This window comes from Phoca vitulina, unplaced genomic scaffold (assembly GCF_004348235.1).
Source record: "Phoca vitulina isolate PV1807 unplaced genomic scaffold, GSC_HSeal_1.0 scaffold22, whole genome shotgun sequence".
NCBI classification, from domain to species: domain Eukaryota; kingdom Metazoa; phylum Chordata; class Mammalia; order Carnivora; family Phocidae; genus Phoca; species Phoca vitulina.
The window spans coordinates 592,007-611,461 of record NW_022589725.1 but is presented as its reverse complement, the minus strand read 5'-3'; the positions used below and the strand labels follow the sequence as shown (position 1 = coordinate 611,461).

The 19,455-nt window shown below is 51.4% G+C and overlaps 1 protein-coding gene across 27 annotated transcripts in view; it reads right to left on the bottom strand.

The window, feature by feature from the left end:
- Nucleotides 1-3,322: 3,322 nt before the first annotated feature.
- ZMYND8 (zinc finger MYND-type containing 8) overlaps nucleotides 3,323-19,455 on the bottom strand; it is a 122,967-nt gene continuing 106,834 nt past the window's right edge. For 18 of the 27 annotated variants that reach the window (XM_032420130.1, XM_032420138.1, XM_032420154.1 and 15 more), the window contains 4 exons: nucleotides 18,782-18,860; nucleotides 16,540-16,779; nucleotides 13,639-13,799; nucleotides 3,323-4,947 (listed from right to left, as the gene is read on the bottom strand). In XM_032420130.1, the coding sequence (XP_032276021.1) occupies nucleotides 4,723-4,947; nucleotides 13,639-13,799; nucleotides 16,540-16,779; nucleotides 18,782-18,860 (705 nt within the window). In that variant the 3' untranslated portion in view covers nucleotides 3,323-4,722. Of the gene's footprint in view, nucleotides 4,948-12,585; nucleotides 12,653-13,638; nucleotides 13,800-16,539; nucleotides 16,780-18,781; nucleotides 18,861-19,455 lie in introns of all 27 variants that reach the window. The other 9 variants (XM_032420131.1, XM_032420147.1, XM_032420149.1 and 6 more) reach the window with 3 other exon arrangements.

Genomic DNA, 19,455 nt, shown 5'->3' with positions numbered 1-19,455 from the left:
GCTTCCCATCCGTTTTGGAGCACAGTGCAAACCCCCCCTCTCCCTCCCTCTCTCCCTCTCTCCCTCTGGGAGCCCATCAGCCCCACCCCCACCTGGAATCCCTCCATTCTGGCCTCACCAGTCCTTCTCTTCCTGGAAGATGCCAGGTCCCCGCCTCAGGCCTTTTTACATTTGTTCTTCTACCTGGGACATTCTTCCAACCAAGGTTAACAGCTCTTGGCTCTGGCTGCCCAATAGGATCACCTGAGAAACTTTAAAGGACAGATGCCCACATCCCAGCCAAGAGAGTCGGATGTCATTATTCGGGGGGAAAGCAGGGAGGGTCTCAGCATTTACCGGTTTGTTATTTAAAACAACAAAAAACAAATTAAAAAAACCTTACCAGGTGCTTCTAATGCTCCGCCAGCATGAACAACGAATGCCCTGGTCATCAAGGCTCGGTTAGCCCTTCCTTCAGGTTTCTGCTCAGTAGCCAGCTCCTTGGAGAGGCCGTCCCCAAGCACACCATCTACCTCCCCTCCACAGCGTGCTTATTTACCTTCAACATTATCTGTCCCACCTAGGATTATATTATATGCATGTTTGATTGCTTCCCATGGGGAATGTCAGATGGATGAGGGCAGAGGCCGCACCTGTTTTGTTCAGTGCTGTGTCCTCAGTGCTTAGTCCAGAGGGCTCAGTAAACAGCGGTCACCTGAACAAACGGCTTTGGCCCACCTCTCTGTCCCCGGTGGTCCAGCTCCGACTCTGGGGGCTGCAGTTCTAGGTGAGGGCCACCAGGTGGCGAGAGTGCCCGATCGCATTATGGGCCTCCGCAGCCGGTCCTGCTCCCCGCCGGGCCATCCCTAACAGGTAGCAAGGACCATGGCAGACCCCACTGTCGATTCAGACTCATTGGGCATCTGAAAATACTCGACCGGGACTAGCGCAAGAGAGGAAGGCTCCACAGCCCTGTCTGGAAGCTCCGAGTGCTCCCCCTCTTGTCTGGCTGCTCACAGACCCTCTGGTGCAGCCTTGGAGGACTCCCACGGGACCCCGTGGCCAGTGTTGGACACTGAGGACCCATGCACTGGAGGCTGTGGATCACGGACCCACAGGAGAACGAAGAGGCGCTGGAAAAATGACCCAGGCCTCAGGATAAGTAAAAAAGGAAACAAGATAGGAGGGTGTGTGTCAGATGCTGCCAGTTATGTTCCAGAAGGAGAGAAAACTGCCTCCCCGTGGAGGTCTGTAAATGCACAGAACTGAAGGGTGCGTAGGAGAGGGACCTGGGAGAGCCAGGGGGGCTGGGAGCACACCCATGTCTTTCCAAATGGGAGGCATGGACCTAGTCAAATATATAGTAAAATTCAACATTTTTTTAAAAAGCACCACTTTCTCTACCACTGTGAAAGCCACTTCCTCCTCCGGTGCCTCCTTCCCTGGGGGGCTGCAGCTGAGACCCGTGGCTGCAGGGGTACCTCATGGTGAGGAAGGCTCAAAGGCTGCCCCTGCTCAAACACGGCCCCACCCAGGAGCCAAGTGTCCTTCCAAGCCCGCCCATCCCCTGACACAGCTCACCTGTGCGTGCGATGCACAAGAGGAAGTCATGAATATGTATTAATTTTGCTCAAGGATATGAAAACTAGTAAGAGACTGGGACAGAGGACAATGGGGGGAGGGGAGTGGCTGCTTCCGAGTAAGATGCCAGCCACAGAAGGGTGTGCCAGGCCAAGGGCGCAGCAAGTGCAAGGGCCCTGGGGCCAGACAGGGGCTGGCTTGCTGGAGCTGGAAGAACAGGGGGCCATACCGCGGTCCTGCTCACAGCCTCAGCCTCGTCCCCTAAAGTGGGGCTGTGTCCCCCGCCCCCCTGTGGTCTTCACATGAGAAGGCAAGGTGCACATACATGCCCAATGAGGAAGCTGAAAAAATTTTTATCTCATAAAATGACAATGTCCATGGGGCGCCTGGGTGGCTCAGTCGTTAAACGTCTGCCTTCAGCTCAGGTCATGATCCCAGGGTCCTGGGATCAAGCCCCGCATCCGGCTCCCTGCTCAGCCGGGAGCGTGCTTCTCCCTCTCCCACTCCCCCTGCTTGTGTTCCCTCTCTAGCTGTGTCCCTCTGCCAAATAAATAAAATCTTTAAAAAAAAAAACAGAGGGGCGCCTGGGTGGCTCAGTCGTTAAGCGTCTGCCTTCGGCTCAGGTCATGATCCCAGGGTCCTGGGATCGAGCCCCGCATCGGGCTCCCTGCCCCGCGGGAAGCCTGCTTCTCCCTCTCCCACTCCCCCTGCTTGTGTTCCTTCTCTCGCTGTGTCTCTCGCTGTCAAATAAATAAATAAATAAATCTTAAAAAAAATAAAAATAAAAAAAAAACAGAAACGTCCCATTTACTGGAAAAAGCATTCAATAGCGGTCCAATTAGAATCTTTCACCAGCTCCGTGGCCTTGAGCTAGTTACTTCTTTGGGCCTGTTTCTACAAGAGCATCTGGCGGCCCACACCCACCAGGTGAATGCCAGGGACCACTGACCCTGTGACATCCGGTGCCCTCTCCACCTCCACTCCTCTCAGCCACACCAGCCACCCTGCAGCTCATCAAGCATGTCAAGCTCAGAGTGAATACCCCAGGGCCTTTGTACCTGTTGGTCCCAGTCTAGGATGCTCACAACACTTCATGTCCCCACAGCCAGCTCTTCATTCAGGTCTCAGGTCAAACATCACCTCCTGAGAGAAGTCCCAGCATAATCCCAGAGTAGCCACCTTCCACCCCTTGAATAATCTCCATTTTTGGTTCGTTCCCGGGTTTCGGCACCAAAATAAATAAATATAAAAATAAAAAATAAAATAAAATATCCCCATTTTGTTCCTTTCCCATCAGTGGTCAGCAAATGGCCTATGGGCCAAATCCAGCCCATACCCTGCTTTTGATATGGCCCATGAGCTGAGTATAGTATGTACATTCTTAAATGGTTGAAAAAAAATTAAAATATTTTGTGACCCACGAAAGCTAGATGACCAGGGCGTACCCAAGCCGCGCTGAGGTCGCACGCTGCCCAGCCCCCCACCCTAGCCACGGGAAGACTGTCCCCTCCACTCTCACTGTCTTGCGAAGACCGACCAGGATTTCCCTTCTGGTTGGTGTGTCCCTGTCAATAAATTCCAAGGAAGCGGACTTCCCAGGAAAGGCGCCCACTGGGGGCCCCTATTTATCATGTGCCCACCACCTGTGAAGATGTCCTTGACCTCCTGTGCTGGGTCATGCAGACTGGACACGGCCATCCCGACCCAATGGAAAACTGCAAATTTGAGGACCACCAAGCCATTTTTCCAAAAACAGTTTAATTAAAAAAAGGTGAAGAATCTGAAAAAACCGGGGGCAGGGGAGGGGCAGAACCCAAAAGAGCATACTGTGCGAGTCCACTGGCTCAGTCACAAAGAAACACCATCATCAAAAAAGATATTTAAGTTTAATACAAATTTTATACAAAGAAAATGTGAAAAAATACTTCCATGTGCTAAAAGCAATTATGCTTCACAAATAAGGCCAGCTAGGCTATTTTTTTTTTTTTTTGACAACTGCAATTCACAAATGTTCTTTCTCTCTTTTTCTTCTAATACTCTCTCTGTGTAGTTCTTCTCTAATATGGGTAACTAGCTGGAAACTGTACACAGTTCGCATCCTCTTATCAACAACGAAGAGAAAGTAAACAGGACTAAAATGTACAACAGAATGTACTGGAATGATATCGTACAATTAATTTTCTCATATACATACATCACCTTTTGCTTTGTTCAATGCTTTTTGTTTTACACAACATACAAAATGGTACCACAGTATGCGTAGTCTAACAGTGCGGCCGGTGTCTGGCTTCCTCTCACACTGCCTCTGTTTCATGCTAAAATTAAAATTCCATCATATAAATAATACATACATGCTTCATCCCAGACTCAAATGTCCTCTGCGTGCATCTTGCCTTTGAGTGCTCGCTTCCAAGAAGCACGGCATCGCTTACCAAGTATGTGTGAGTGTGTTTAAAAGGAACCACAAAGCAAAGAAAAGATTTCTCTTTGTTTCAGAGCTTATGACTCTTCACACTTCCTCTGTCCTCTCCTGCGGTGGAGCTGAGCGGGGCTTGTTTCCGTCTTCTGGAAACAAGGGCCTTTTTTCTTCCCTTTTAGGAGTAGTCATCACTGAAACCACACAAAATAAACTAGCTTCTCCAGGTGGCCTTTCGGGCCAGAGAACTTGCATTGTATAACACAGGAACGTAGTATCTGAAAGGGGCCGATGGCTCCACGGGATGTGCCCACAACTCCTGGTCCCGACGTGCTGTGTAAAGACGCCCGAGAACCGACGGCTCGCGTCCCCCCGCGGCGCGCACGCATGAGGCCTGCGTGCCACAGCGATCCCAGGGCCCGGGCTCCATGCCGCCGTGACAGAGGGGCTGACCATCCAGCCCTCCTCCAGCGTCCAAACATTCTTTTCGTTACTGGGTTTATTTTTTTCTAATTGTTTTTCTTTTTCTTTTTTTTTTTATAAGTTAAAGTCAATACAAATATAAAAAGGGGAAGGTACTCTAGGTTCAAGGACATCCACAAATTGTACATCATTTACACCTAAAGCATAGGTCTCGTGTGGGTCCAACAGTCCGCAGTCGATGCCAACGCGGGCCGCTATGTAGTGTAGGCTGCCCTCCGTGCCAAGGGCAAAGGCCAAGTCCGCGTGCCGGGCGCTCTCCAGTCTCACGTTTCTTTGCTGCTTCCTATTGCCCTGGTGTCTGGTTTTTTTTTCCTCCACGGCGTGGGTGGCTTGTGTCGTGACTTGTCCCTAGTCCCAGAAGGTGTCCAGCCGAGACTCTTTCGGGAGGAGACTCTTCGAACTGGAACTGGCGTTGTGCTCGGAGCGTGCGGATCCTCGCTTCTCGTCACTGCCGCTCCAGCAGCTAGACTTACTGCTCCGGGAGTGGTCTGCAGGAGAAAAGCAACAGAAGGGGAGGTTGAGCATTCCCGCCAGCCCCACCGAGGCGGAACCGCCCCACCACAGGGCCCGCGCCTCCTCGGCGGGCCGCCGCTCTGCCCTCCCGCTCGGGGCAGCGTGGCCCGAGCCACCGTCCGCTCCCCAACGCGGGGGTGTCTCCAGAACACAAAGGTAGAACGACTTCTCGTTTTGGGATTCAACAGCTGATCAGAAAAACAGGAGGCCATCACGTGGTGGAGAACCACGATTGGTGAGAAGGAACTGAAGTGCCAAGGGAGGCAGTCCTTACGCGGCACCTGAATCCGTGTGCCCGTATCACATGGCAGATCGACCCCAAGCACCTCTTGGACACTTCTGTGTCCAAGCTCGGCTGCTGGAAAGAGGCACTGAAATGTGGCATTTGATTGACTTCCTTCTATTGGTGGAGTTTCTTTAGTCAATTTATAGACAACTTGAAAAACAGACTATAACCAAACCACCTGAGGGAGAGGATCACAGAGGAGAAGGATCGAGGGCCAGAATGGTTAAGTCGAGCTAGAAACAAGACACCCAGCAAGCACGGGGGGGGGGAGGGGGGGGGCCCGAAGGACACAGAACTAGAGAGAAGACTTAGGATGCCTTCAAGGATGCGTGGACCACAAGAAGCTAAACAGTGGCTGTGGAAGCTAAGAGGAAGCTGAAGGAAGAGCCAAACAAGGGGTCTGTAAGCTGTCGTGCAGCTCAGCTCAGGCGGGCGGGGCTGATGGCGATCGACCTATCAGCACACCGCCAAGACCCCATCACACCCTGGATCTTCTGACAAGTTCATAGAAGCTAGGATGAAATTTTGTTTTTAAATTTCTTGAGGTGGGATGATAATATTTAATTGAAAGAAGCCAACCGTCAAGCTCAGAGACAGAACGAGAATGAGTGAGGAAGGGACCAGAACAGAGCTGGGGGATGACAGTTCTCACCGCCTGGTAAAAAAGAATGCGTGTGTTTAGTCACGCGTTCTGGTTTTGGAAGATAAGTAATGAAGAGAAAGATAAAAATCTCCAAAGTAATGCGTTCACCCAGGAGAGACTTCTTTTTAACCATCTGCATCAATGACCAAAAGAGGGGGCAGTGTTCCGGTAGACAGAACTGGGGTCCTAAATCCAGCTCCTCTTACTCATCCTTCCTTATTCGTGAAACCTACACGGGATGGTTCTTCAGGAAGGTCTTGGGGAGTGGTGCAGCTGGTCATCATCCAACGTGAGAAAATCCAGGTCTCTGCAGGACCCTGCTCCTCACACTAACAGGACACAGGGCACTGGCCGGTAGGGCCAACCAGTGCAGGGGAGAATTGGGGTTAACCTAGGGCCCTTTCTGAAAAACAACAAGGATGATCCCTTCCAGAAGCCAAACTGTACACTGTGGCTCTCGTTTCCTACTGCAGCGTTCAATGGCCCTGCAAAGCACAGCTAAGAAGCACAAGAAGGGAGAGCAAGCCCCAGCAGTCAGAAAACAGAAGACACGCCCACGAAGAGAAACGCATGCACGCACACACAACGAGCCTTCTGCAGGCCAGGAACGATCCCAGCAGCTTCGGGGACACAGGGTCCTACTTCCCCTTGTGGGCTGGGTAGCCGGGGCGCGGGCTACCGGGCCGGGGCGCTCGGGGCATCGGCAGGCTGCTTGCCACACCCACCGGGACCCGAAGAGCTGGTCCAGGCAGGCTCAGAGACCATCAGGGAGCTTGGGGGGCCACAACCCAAGCACCTGCTACTTGTGTTCGTCAACAGGCCACCCGCCGTAATCAGAACTGTGAGCCCTTCTCCAACCAGAGGCATTCACGGGGACTGGCACTTTTCTACTGTGCACGTTAAGCCGCGGGCGGGGTCACTGGCCACAGCACAGTGTGACTGGTGGTGGATAAGGTGCACAAGGACAAAAAAGCAACTTTGTGAGCGACAAGCTCTGAAGCACATCGAAAGCACAATTCTCCGAACCACTAGCTCTGCCCAGAGCCTAATTCAACCAGGGAGACAGGGGCCAGAACCAAACTGAGGCGGAGAGCATCACCCAAGGGATCCGGATTCTTGAGGGGGATCATAACTCCTCTACCACCAAGGCTGACTGAGGACGGGCCGGGCGGAGCGGGCGAGGAAGGCGCCGTGTCAGGACTGAGGAAGGGGCTACAGACGAGGTATCGAGGGGCCAACTCCTCCGCCACGATGACGGGGCCCTAACAAGTAACATCTGAAACCGAAGAGTCAAAAATTAGTGATACGAAAGGGCTTTCAATGACATGAGGGGTAAGGGGTCCACTGAAGAGCTTGGTGAGGAAATAACTGAAGGCCGGACAAAAGGACAAAACAGAAACTGCAAGGGAAGGGACAGCTGGGCCCGAATGGACGCATAATCCCGGCAGCCCAAGCACCTCAGCAACAAACAGCAAGCTCCGGACCGCGGGAACCCGGCCTCAAGGTCTCCGGCTCGGCCGCCAGGTGCCAAAGAAGACCTGACTGCGGTTAGGGACAGATGCACCTGTTCTCAACCCTGAGGATGGGAGGTCACAGCGGAGCAGAGGGCCGGCTGGACACGGCTGGAGGAGGAGGGGCGAGGGTGGAGGGCGGCTGCCGTGGGAGGGGACAAGAGACGCCTTCTCTAGTGGACAGAAGAGGAACAAGAGTGCACGTTGTATTTGACCCAGGGAACCCCTAGAGCACCTAAACAGTGACACAGGTCGTCAGGGAGGAGGGGGAGAAGAGAGGTCATCGGCGAGCCCAACTCTCATCTTCTAAAGCCCAAATCAACAAGCAATGTGGAAAACTAACATCCAGAAACAAAAGTACAGGGAAATACATTATTTGTACGTAAGGAGGTAAGTACCAGAGACGTCAGTGGGGACTGGGCCTAGGAACGGTCCTTCTCTGGACCATTTTATTTTCTCTAACTATATGCGTGTTTTGCTTTAGAATCTCAAAATTAAAAGACAGGCAAGCAGCAAGGAAGGGCATACCCCCTACTAAAGCTTTCTCCCTCCGGCTGTCCCCTCCTCTTCCTCACCCACCCAGTGCCAGGAGCTACTCCGAGCTCAGGAGTCCCCAGGGATTCAGAGCCCACTTCCGTCCGCGAGATTCCACCCGCACGGCTGCCAATGGCAAGGGCCAGCAGAAGAAATGCGACGTACGAGGAATTCGAAGGGGCAGCAAACAGGCTTTTGCACAACCTCCAGCACAACGTTTTGTGAGAAATAAAGGAAAATGTAAGAGGCAAGTCTGTTGTCCTGACCAGGCCTCCGGGCACCTCCTGCTTCTGTCCTTCCTGCTCACGCTGCGGGATGTCGTGGCAACACTGCCTGAAAATACTTTTCTTTCTCCAATCTCTGACAGTGAGCTCCGGGGTGCTCCCCCCCTTTACTAATATGCCTCCCATCCAGCCTCGTCCCAGGTCCTAGATGTGGACACCTCCTGAGTTCAGCCCCAGGTGCACCTCTTTCTTTAGCCAAGACCTGCCGAGACGGTCCCTTCTGCTGGGGAGATCCTGGGACTCTGACCAATCCCATCTTTGTGAGACAAGGTCTCAAAATGCCATTTAGAATTTAAGACGTCCACAGTTCTTCATGGCTCAGAGCTCAATGGTGACCGCGCCGAGACAGAGACCACACGGCGAGAGCGCAGGAGTAAGAAAGCAAGAGAGACAGGATGGAACAACTCTTAGACAGACATCTACCTGGGCTGGGGAAGGAGACAGGTTGTAGGTTGTGCTGTTCCATATGGAAGCCACTAGCCACACGACGCTACTTAAATAAGGTAAAAGAAAATGTTAACTTCTACTTCTCAGTCTCATCAGCCACAGTTCAAGGGTCCAGCGGCCAGGTGTGTGAGCAGCTACCGTAGGGGATAGCACAGGGAGTACAGAATGTTCTAGGGGGCAGCACCGCTCTAGGGGGAGATGCAAGGTGCCAAGGAAGGAACCTCGAAGTACAGGAGGATATTTAAATGCCATGGGAAGGGGGCGCCTGGGTGGCTCAGTCCGTCAGGTGTCTGACTTGGTTTCAGCTCAGGTTAGGATCATAGGGGTCGTGAAATCGAGCTCCGAGCCTGGCTCCATGCTCAAAAGGGAGTCGGCTTGGGGAGTCTCTCTCTCCATCTCCCTTTGCCCCTCCCCCTACTCGTGTGCTCTCTCTCTCTCAAATAAATACATCTTTAAAAATAAATAGGGGCCCCTGGGTGGCTCAGTCGGTTAAGCGTCTGCCTTTGGCTCAGGTCATGATCCCAGGGTCCTGGGATCGAGCCCCACATCAGGCTCCCTGCTCAGTGGGAAGCCTGCTTCTCCCTCTCCCCCTCCCCCTGCTTGTCTTCCCTCTTTCACTGTGTCTCTCTCTGTCAAATAAATAAATAAAATCTTTAAAAAATAAAATAAAGGGCGCCTGGGTGGCTCAGTTGGTTAAGCGACTGCCTTCGGCTCAGGTCATGATCCTGGAGTCCCTGGATCGAGTCCTGCATCGGGCTCCCTGCTCGGCGGGGAGTCTGTTTCTCCCTCTGACCCTCCCCCCTCTCTCTCATTCTGTCTCTCTCTCAAATAAATAAATAAAATCTTTAAAAAAATAAAATAAAATAAAATAAAATAAAAATAAATAGACAGATAGCTAGCTAACTGCCATGGGAAGGAAGCAACTGAAAGTAAGACATCTGTCTACAAGAGGACAGGGAGGGAAAGGCCAGTGCAGCTGTGGGGAAGTTTGAAGGCCGGGGGGCTGGAAAGGTTGGGGGCGGGGGCAGCGCCTGGCTGTGTTCCTCTGAAGGAACAGGCGAGGCCACGTGCTGGCAATGACAGCGCAGGGAGAGCCGGGAGGTCTGCGACACGGCAGAGAACTTGGGAAGCTGCCCTTGTGGAAAGCGGGTACAGAAGCTGCTACGCAACAGATCTGGTCAGACGAGCAGGCCGATGAACACGTCTGCTTCTCAGGTTAGTGGTCAAGATGTGTGTGTGCGGGGCGGAATGAGCGTGTCCTCCTGCGCAACCTTCTCCAGCTGACCTCTGACGTTTGGGTATAGGCGAGTAAAGGATGGATGGCTGGGGTCTGTCCAAGGTGGGGTTCTGCCAAACGGACATACTGAGAAAACCAGAAGCCATGGGAGGCTGGGTTACGTGAGCAAGGGTGCTGCTGGAATGAGCCATGGAAATGAAGCTGGGGAAGGAGGAAGGAAGGAGGGAAGTGAAGAGAGGAAAGAGCAGGTCTGGAAGCGGGGGGCGGAGGGGAGAGGCCACATCCACAGCCCTGACTTTCCCCAGACATCAGCACCTTATTAGTTGAGCCATACAAAACTGCCGACATTCAACCATTTTTGACTTACAATTTTATACGGGTCAACCTAAGTATTCCCAGCACCACGGGTGAGAGCATGTCTGGAGTCCGAGAAATCTGAAGTCCTGGCTCTGATAATCACTTACGGAGTTACTCGTGCATGTGACTTAACTTCTCACGGCCTCAACATCCTCATCTGCATAATGGAAATAGTAACTTCTCTCACAGAAGCCGGGAATAAACGCACTAAGGTTTCAACTGCTTCATGCTCTTCCGTAAGCATCAATTAAGCACTCTTCTGACTTCCCCTGGAGTCATCTGCCTAGTTCACCCCTAAATCCCCAGTCCTAGCCAGGACCTGGCCCCAGAGACACTCGACAAATTCTGATGCACCTCCAATCATCTGCAAATGGCCTAGTGCCGTGCATCCTCCTAGAATCTCAAGTAGAATTCAGGATCCTACCCTCCCTCCTCCTCCCCCGTCCTGTCACCAGACTCCTCAGGGATTATTCTCTGCCTATTCTCTGCTGCCACCCACCCAGTACCAAGTCATCAGCACTTTCTGGGGCTTCTGGCCTCCTCTCCCCCATGTGAAACTTCCTTTCCACCCACTTGCGACACCCGTGTGCTCCAGGTCAGGGGTCCACCAACGATGGCCCACGGGCCAAATCCAACCCAATGCCTGGATTTTCTAATACAGATTTTCCTTGGAGCACAGCCACACTCGTGTGTAACTCAGGTACCGTACATACGATGCGTGTCTGCTTTCATCCTACAACAGCAGAGCTCAACAGCTATGACACAGACCAGAGGGCCCACAAAGTCTAAGGTATTCACTCCGTTGACCGTTCATGGAAAGTCGGTCAGCCCCTGGGCTGGGTAATACCTCGTCACCTCAGACATGGAATGTGATCATCCCCCAACCACGTTCCTGCACACAGTCCTCACGCCAGCAGATTCGGTACACCAGTCAATGTCCCCAGTGCCACTCTGAGCCCACTCCCCTGCTCCAAAACCCCAACAGCAACACCCCCCGCCCCTGCCCCATCGGAAGCGATGCTTCCCTACCCTGGCCTCTCTCCCATCACCTTCACAATTCGGAAACAGTCACAGTCCTCCTAACATACTGCTTATTCCATGTTTTTATTTTAAGCTCATTTTAAACTTAAAAAACAAATTTTCTATCACTACCTACATCATTAACAGAAAACCAGTAACACGTGCCGCAGACAGAGGGCAACTCTACAAATAAACATAATGAAAACCAAATTGCAGTATGAACGTCTAGATAGACGCCAAGTCTGCTCTGTCTTTGTTAAAAGGAGAAACTAGAAAATATCAAAGAGGTGCAAAAGGCATCTTAGCGCTAAACTACACTGTTCTCGGGGATTCAGTCAGAGGACTGGAGGGAAGGGAGCGGGGGACGACTTTTTCAACAGGCAGTTCAATCAGATTTAATCTCAAGTTCACCTTCTCCCTAAAGTCGGCTCGTGCCACTCCCTTTTACCCCCTCCCTCAATCTGAATCCCACTCCCAGCCCCTCCGGGAAACCTTCCCCAGCTCCGGATGCTGACAACATCACTTCCTCCTCAGTGCACTGAATATATAGAAGGGAAGTAACATGTTTGGTTTTCAGCTACAGAGAATCGTCCAGCAGACAGAAAGATCCTGGAGCTAAGGGACCCTGAATTATGCAAATTGTCCTCAATGGGGGCACCTTCTGTGAACCCTCTGGAATCACCCAAAACTGGTTTAGGAGGGGACAGGAAAATGACCCTTCAGGCTAGAATGGAGGACAGCTCAAACCCCACAGAAGAGAAAACCTAAAAACTTAGCCCCAGAAAATACCAGAAAACAGCCTCCCAGGTCATTCCCCAAGAAGAAAGATTTCTACAGAAAGATCACCCAACTAAAAATTTTCTTTTCTCTAAAGGCTCACGTGCCCTCTCACGTGGGCGCTGGGACCTCAGGAATAGAGTTCCAGATGGTTTCACTCACTGTGGTCATTTCCCTGAGGGCAGAAGAACTGCCCGACCTAACATGCACACCTTCTACCCCACCCCAGGTCGGCAACAGAACCCTCCTCTCGAATGAACTTTTATGCGGAACCCCAATAAATAAAACAAACCCAGGGAAAAACTGATCAGTTTGGAGAGGTGCCTGAAAGCTGCCTTGCCCGGCCACTCCCTCACCCCCCAATGACCTGCCCAGGGCACCCCCAAAGATCCCTAAGGATCCACAGTGGTTGGAAAACCACTGCCATAAACCCTTAAAGTTCTCCCTGAGAAAATGGCTTCCCCTCTGCCCGGGAGGAGTTGTGAGAGCACCGTTCACCCACCAGGGGGCAACATACCAGAGCCTTGGTTGGAGCCTAAGAGAATGGAGGAGGGCGTCTCCCTGGAGCCAGAAAGGTCGAGGGTCTAAAAATACAAAAAGAGAGAGATGGACACAAGGCACGGGGGCCAATGTAGCCCCCCAGGGAAGCCTAGGGATCCATGGGGGTGGAGGCCAGGTCAGCGGGGGCGGCCCTACACCTGTGCTCTGTCTCCCAGAATGAACAGGCTGGAACCCAGTAACAGGGTGGCCCCTTGCTCGACTCTACAACCTTAGCTTCTAGAACATTCACTGTTTCCTCAACTTCCTCCACTGACCTACCTACCCTCCAGAGTTTTGCCCACATCCAAAGAGGAGGTATATTCCTTCAGAAGGATTACCCAGCTCACGTTTATTTCACATTAACCACTTACCAGGCAATATTATCAATGAAATCAAAGGGTTTGGATGGATGGCATAAGGACTTATTCTCTTCCTAATACACATTGAAATAAATACATAATGACTACAAATGTAAAACATTATCAATGTGCCACCGAAAATAACTTCTACATACGATCCATGTGACATACACCACACACTGGGAACTAGGAGGTGCCACCTTGGCTTTCCAATACGGCAGCTACTAGCTTGATGTGACTATTTATATTTAAATTAATTAAAATTGAAATTGAGAGTGTGAGTCTTTGCTCCCTCCAGCCAGGGTGCGAGTGCTCAGCAGCCACATGTGGCTAGTGGATGCCACGCTGGGCAGAGCAGACACAGAACGCTATCGTCATCACAGAAGGTTCTACTGGACCACACTGTTGTAGACTTTGAGAGTCCCCGGAGAGCAGCTGCCAAGTCACACAAACGTCCACTCGGGCTCCACGTCCCTCTGTCCCGGCCCGCATGCCCACTGGTGAAGAGCAGCTAAGACTGTCACCCCCAGCAGCAGGCTGCCTTGACCACCTTGCAGACAAACCTCCTACCCACATGGGACTTGCAGAGGTGGCAGGCATGGGGACGGGTGCTGAGACTCCGTGTGGCCCGAAGTGTTGGCGTCACTGGCCAAAGGCGAGTGGCTACTCACCGACCCGCTGTCCTTGCTTTTCTCCGCCGAGGTCTCCTTTTCTTTCGAGGTGCTGGCTGTTTCCGGAGGGGCTGCCTGTGTGCTGGAAGAGCCCCCCTGTGACGACTTGTTTAGTGTTTCTGCGCTCACCTCGGCATCCGCTTCCTGCTGAGGAGCCGTAGCTGGGGGGAAAGGGAGAGAGGAGCCACGTATGAGCCGGGCGCCGTGGCTTCCAGAACGGCGGGAAGCCCCACTCTGCACCAAGCCCAGAACAACACTGACCCACCCACCATCCGTAACAGAGACAGCTGCTGCACAGTCACGCCCAGGGGCTTTTCCGGTTTTCTAGAAGCCAAAATTCCAGACTTAGTGTGAAAATAGGTTAATTTTTAACAGTTCATTAATTCAAGTTTTATGAAGTCACTGTGGAGACGAAAGCATGGTGGTAGAGCAGATGAAACCCATCAGCAGAGCCAGCCTGCCACCGCTGATCTAGAATTACTCATTCTGTAATTTCTTATTTTAGTCCTATTTTAACCCCGTGCACTTGCTTCCTTCCAAAGCAAGGCAGGGAAATCCACATGAAAAACAACACGGTGTCTACGGCAGAGAGTTTCTAGAGAGGGCAGAAGCTTGGAGCATCTGAGAGGACGTTCTGAAAGATGGACATTATAATGCCACAAAGAAAGGAACACTGAAGGACATTTTGGCCACCTTGTAATAGTGACAACAAAAGGGTCACCAGACACATTACAGAACTTAGAGGAGAATTTAACTCCACTGCAGGAAGAGATTTAAAGTGGCCATTAAGAAGACATCTCCCTAAAGGTAAAAGGACCCAGCAATGGATGGTTCAATACTGCCTTTTTAAAATGACGAAATAATAGAAGTAGGAGTTGGCATTCTAGCACCACCTATTTTTGTCAATAAAGTTTTACTGGAACACAGCCACGCCCACCACTTACATATTGTCTAGGACTGCCTTCTCTCCAAATCAGCACAACAGAGCAGTTGCAACGAACCACATGGCCCACAAATCCAGAAATATTTACTCTGTGGACCTTTCACAGGAAATGTTTGCCAACCCCTGGCCTTGGGTGTGCTTCTCAATCCTGGTCACTCACTGACATGTCACCTTCAAAAAGTTCGCCAGTCTAACAGACACTCTACCTTATTAATTACAGAATTTTTAATTATATGAATTGTTTATTTTTTTTAAAGATTTATTTGACAGAGATACACAGTGAGAGAGGAAACACAAGCAGGGGGAGTGGGAGAGGGAGAAGCAGGCTTCCCACTGAGCAGGAAGCCCGAAGTGGGGCTCGATCCCAGGACCCTGGGATCATGACCTGAGCTGAAGACAGACGCTTAACGACTGAGCCACCCAGGCGCCCCTAAATGAATTCTTTAAAATGGAGGCTTTTGAAGCACCTGGATGGATCAGTCAAGTTAAGTATCCAACCCTTTTTTTTTTAAGATTGTTATTTATTTTATTTTGAGAGAGAGAGAGCACACAAACGGCAGGGAGGGGAAGACAAAGAAGAAGAAGCAGGCTTCCGCCCCCACCCCCCGAATCAGGGAACCTGATGTGAGGCGACCTGAGCTGAAGGCAGACAATTAACTGACTGAGCCACCCAGGCACCCCAAGTGTCCAATTCTTGATTTCAACTCAGGTCATGATCTCAGGGCCATGAGTTCGAGCCCTGAATTGGGCTCTGCGCTGAGCGGAGCCTGCTTAAGGTTCTCTCTCTCCTGGGGTGCCTGGTTCTCTCTCTCCTGAGGCGCCTGGGTGGCTCAGTCGTTAAGCGTCTGCCTTCAGCTCAGGTCCTGACCCCAGGGTCCTGGGATCGAGCCCTGCATCAGGCTCCCTGCTCCGCAGGAAGCCTGCTTCTCCCTCTCCCACTCCCTCTGCTTGTGTTCCCTCTCTTGCTGTCTGTCTCTCTGTCAAATAAATAAAATCTTAAAAAAAAAAAAATTCTCTCTCCCTCTGCCCTGTCCCCTGCTCACACTCACTCTCAAAAAAAAAGGAGGCTAAGCATATAAAGCTAGTATCTGTCAGAAATAAAAGCTAACTGTAAAAATTAACACTGAAAATATTACTAATAAATTCTAGCTGGACAGTGTGTCCTACTGGAGGCTCCTAGCCTGAGGGCTGCTTGTTCTGTTAGAAAGAGAGGACAAAGATAGTTCCAAACCAACATTTTTTCCTTCACATGAGAATTGAGAATCCATGTTACTTAAAGCTAGGAGTCCAGTATTACTTTAAAAGCAGGATTTCTCACTTTAGTGCAATTGGCCATGTTGGGCCAGATCATTCTTCATCGAGGGGGGATGTCCTGTGCATTACAGGATGCTTGGCGGCATCCCCGGCCTCTCCCCTCCGGATGGCAGCAGCCACCGCCTCGGTTAGGACGACCACACTGCCTGGAGTCACTGCCAGTGTCTTCGGGTGGGGACCAAAAATCACCCCATCGAGAACCACTACACCTCACATGAAACTCCACTCAGCCATGGGGCGCCCGGGTGGCTCAGTCGGTTAAGTGACTGCCTTCGGCTCAGGTCATGATCCTGGAGTCCCAGGATCGAGTCCCGCAACAGGCTCCCTGCTCAGCAGGGAGAATGCTTCTCCCTCTGATCCTCCTGCCTCTCATGCTCTCTATCTCTCATTCTTTCTCTCTCAAATAAATAAATAAAATCTTAAAAAAAAAAAAAAGAAACTACACTCAGCCCAGTAACAGAGAGGAGGCCAAAAGTTCAAAACAGCTGTGCCTCACGTGTTGGCTCTGTGTCCACACGAGACTGGCAAGGGACAGGGCAAGCCAACCTGGCCACATCAGTCTGCTCTGTGGGCCTGTGGGCCATGGGGGAGCCGAAGGCCCACCCCACCGGGCCTAGGACGGGCCGCACCCCGAGTGGCCATACCTGACTGGGTACAGGACTTCATGTGCTCGGGCCAGTGGGCCTGCTGGCAGGGGTAGTCACAATAGCTGGTGTTCCAACAGCAGTAGAAAATGGCCTCCTTCTTGCAGTTGGCACACCACTGCTTCTTCTTGGTCTCGTCCACCGCCTGCTGCTTCTCCAGCTCCAGCTGCTTCTTCACCTCGGCAATGAGCCGGTCCCGCTCTTGCTCCAGGCTCTGCCGCATCTCCGCCATGGTCAGCTCTGACAGGGGAGGGAAGAGGACACCAGCTTCATCACCAGTCCCCCGGCCCAGGGCAGGGAGCCTTTCATACCAGATCAGAAAGGCAGTCCAGGATATGGGTTGCAAGAGACACGGGTGCGGATCCTGGCTCAGAGGTGCCTCGGCTGTGTGACCCCCAGGCGAGTAACCTAGCCTGGCTACACCCCAGTATCTGCAGATAATGAGCCCCGCCATGATACTGCGGGAAGTCCTCAGAGAAACCTTCGAAGCAACTTCACTGAGCTCACTTTGAATTTTCTCATCAGTGTGTTTGCAACCAAACACTTACAAGCACCCAGCATATATGTGCAGGTGCTGTTCTGACCACCTTGTATCAACTCGCTTCATCTTCACACTAACTCTGTGAGACAAGCTCTACTGTAATATCCCTTTCACGGATAAGGAAACCGAGGCACACGGCTAAAAAGGACAGAGCTGGCCCTGGAACTCGGACACGCTTTCTATTTAGTGTGTTTGGTGGCAGTGGGTGAAATCTACCACACAGGACCCTGTGATGGATCATTATGGTTGATCAACTATCAAACCGCTCAGTCTGCTGATACTTCCTCCTTTCACTTGAGACAAGAACTCCATGCACAGTTCACCTAGGGGTGACCTGCACGCCAACAGAAAAATAAAGGATCCTTCGATCGTCAAAATTCTCTTCCTGAAATCAAAACACACACACACACACACATTCCCTCTCTCTCTCTCTCTCTCTCTCTCTCTCTCTCCCCCCTCAAAACCATGAGTGGCTCAATCGGTTAAGCCTCCGACTCTTGATTTCGGCTCAGCTCATGAGCCCCGCGTCAAGGCTCTGCGCTGGGCGTGGAGTCCGCTTAGGATTCGCTCTCACTCTGCTCCTCCCCACCCTGGCGCTCTCACACACGTGCGATCTCTCGCTCTCTCAAAATTAATTAATTAATTAAAATTTTTAAAAGGCACCAAAAAGAAAATTAACCCCTTGCACTTGCGCCAGACACAGCCTCTGTCCCTCGCCGCTGCCTTTAACAAGGAGCCTGCAGACCACGGCAAGTTCTGGCCAGCCCTCGTGTATTTTTTTTCAAACGTGCAGCCAATTATTTAAGAACGGAGAGATTCTGCATAAAAATAGATTCCTTGACTTTATTAGAGAAACAAGAAGAAGCCACAACATCCAACTAAACTCCCTCCACGGCAACACGCTAAAGGACAGAGGGCTAACTTCCCCCGTCGGCTTCCTAAGGATTTGCATTTGCAATGCACGATTTCAACACAAATCACCTGCGAGCAGGCGGGCACACCTGGGTCTGCCTCCCTAACACTGGGGACCCGAGCCAGCATTTGGATTCTGGGGCTGACGCTACATGATGGTCTGAAGGAAAATGCTCTACCTTTGGGGGGGAAGCCTTTAACAACACGGACACAATGGCAGGCCAAAACAGCACTCAGGCTGAACCAGGGAGCAACACAGAAGCTTCCTCCACAGTGTGGGACACAAAGGAGGTGTTTGAGACTTTGGTAAAACGCCCAATATTCAACAGGTAGGAGGAAACATCTGGAGCCATGTGCCGGAACCTGAATCCCAGCTGTGAGACTCCAACAAACTTCCTCAACGTGTCTGTGCCTCACTTGCTTCACCTGAAAATGGGGACAGCAGAGCCCTTGCTCAGAAGGGTTTCCAGGAGAATTAAATTAAAAGTTAATTCATGGCAAAGTACTTAAACAGTTCCTGGCCCCAAGTCCAGAGTTCAGTACACGGACCTACTGCTGTTGTTACTACTCAGCTACACGTGTTGGTATCCTGAAGAGAAAAGAGGAGAATACCCCCTCATACCTGCTCTGACACCTGGTTCGACTCTCCAGGATTCTGTGGTCTCCCCAGCACTGGGACATCCCCAGCCTACTGCAGACTCAATTCACACCCTGGACCTGCGTCCAGAGCTGCATGGAAGCTCACACCCCAAAACCTTCCTCAGTACGGACCAATCCGCCGGGCCTCACCCAGGTTGTGTTTCATTTCAGAGAGCTCCTGCTGGTGCAGCCACTGCAGCTTGTCTATCTCGATCCTCAGCCTGCGAATCTGTAACGAGGGGGAGTGGGACTCTTAGAAGGCACGTCTAGGTGGCATTCACCAGCAGGGCTCAGAACTTGACCTCCAGCTCTAAGAGTCAATGCCACGTGGTAGATCAAGGCGTAGGCAGCCTAGCTGCTGCAGTCCAGAGAGGTGGGCACCAGTGTGTTAACCCAAATTCAAGAAGAATTCTGTTTCCAAAAAGAAATACAGTTGACCCTTGAACAAAGTGGGGCGGGAGGGTGGTTAGGGGCGCCAGCACCCTCAGGCAGTCAAAAATCTACATGTAACTTTTGACTCTCCCAAAACTTAATAGCCTACTCTTGACCAGGAAGCCATAAGCAGTTGATGAACACATACATTCTATGTATTAGATACTGTATCCGTACAATTAGGTAAGCTTAAGACAATGTTAAGAAAATCACAAGAAAGAGAAAATGCATTTTACAGTACTGCACTGGAAAAAATCCACATATAATAGATGAGCACAGTTCAAACCCATTTTTCAAGGGTCAACGATACAAGCAGTCCATCTTTTCCAAGAAATACTGGCTCCAGGAAAAGTCACTTCAAGTAAAAACAAGCCGGGGGGGGGGGGGGGGGG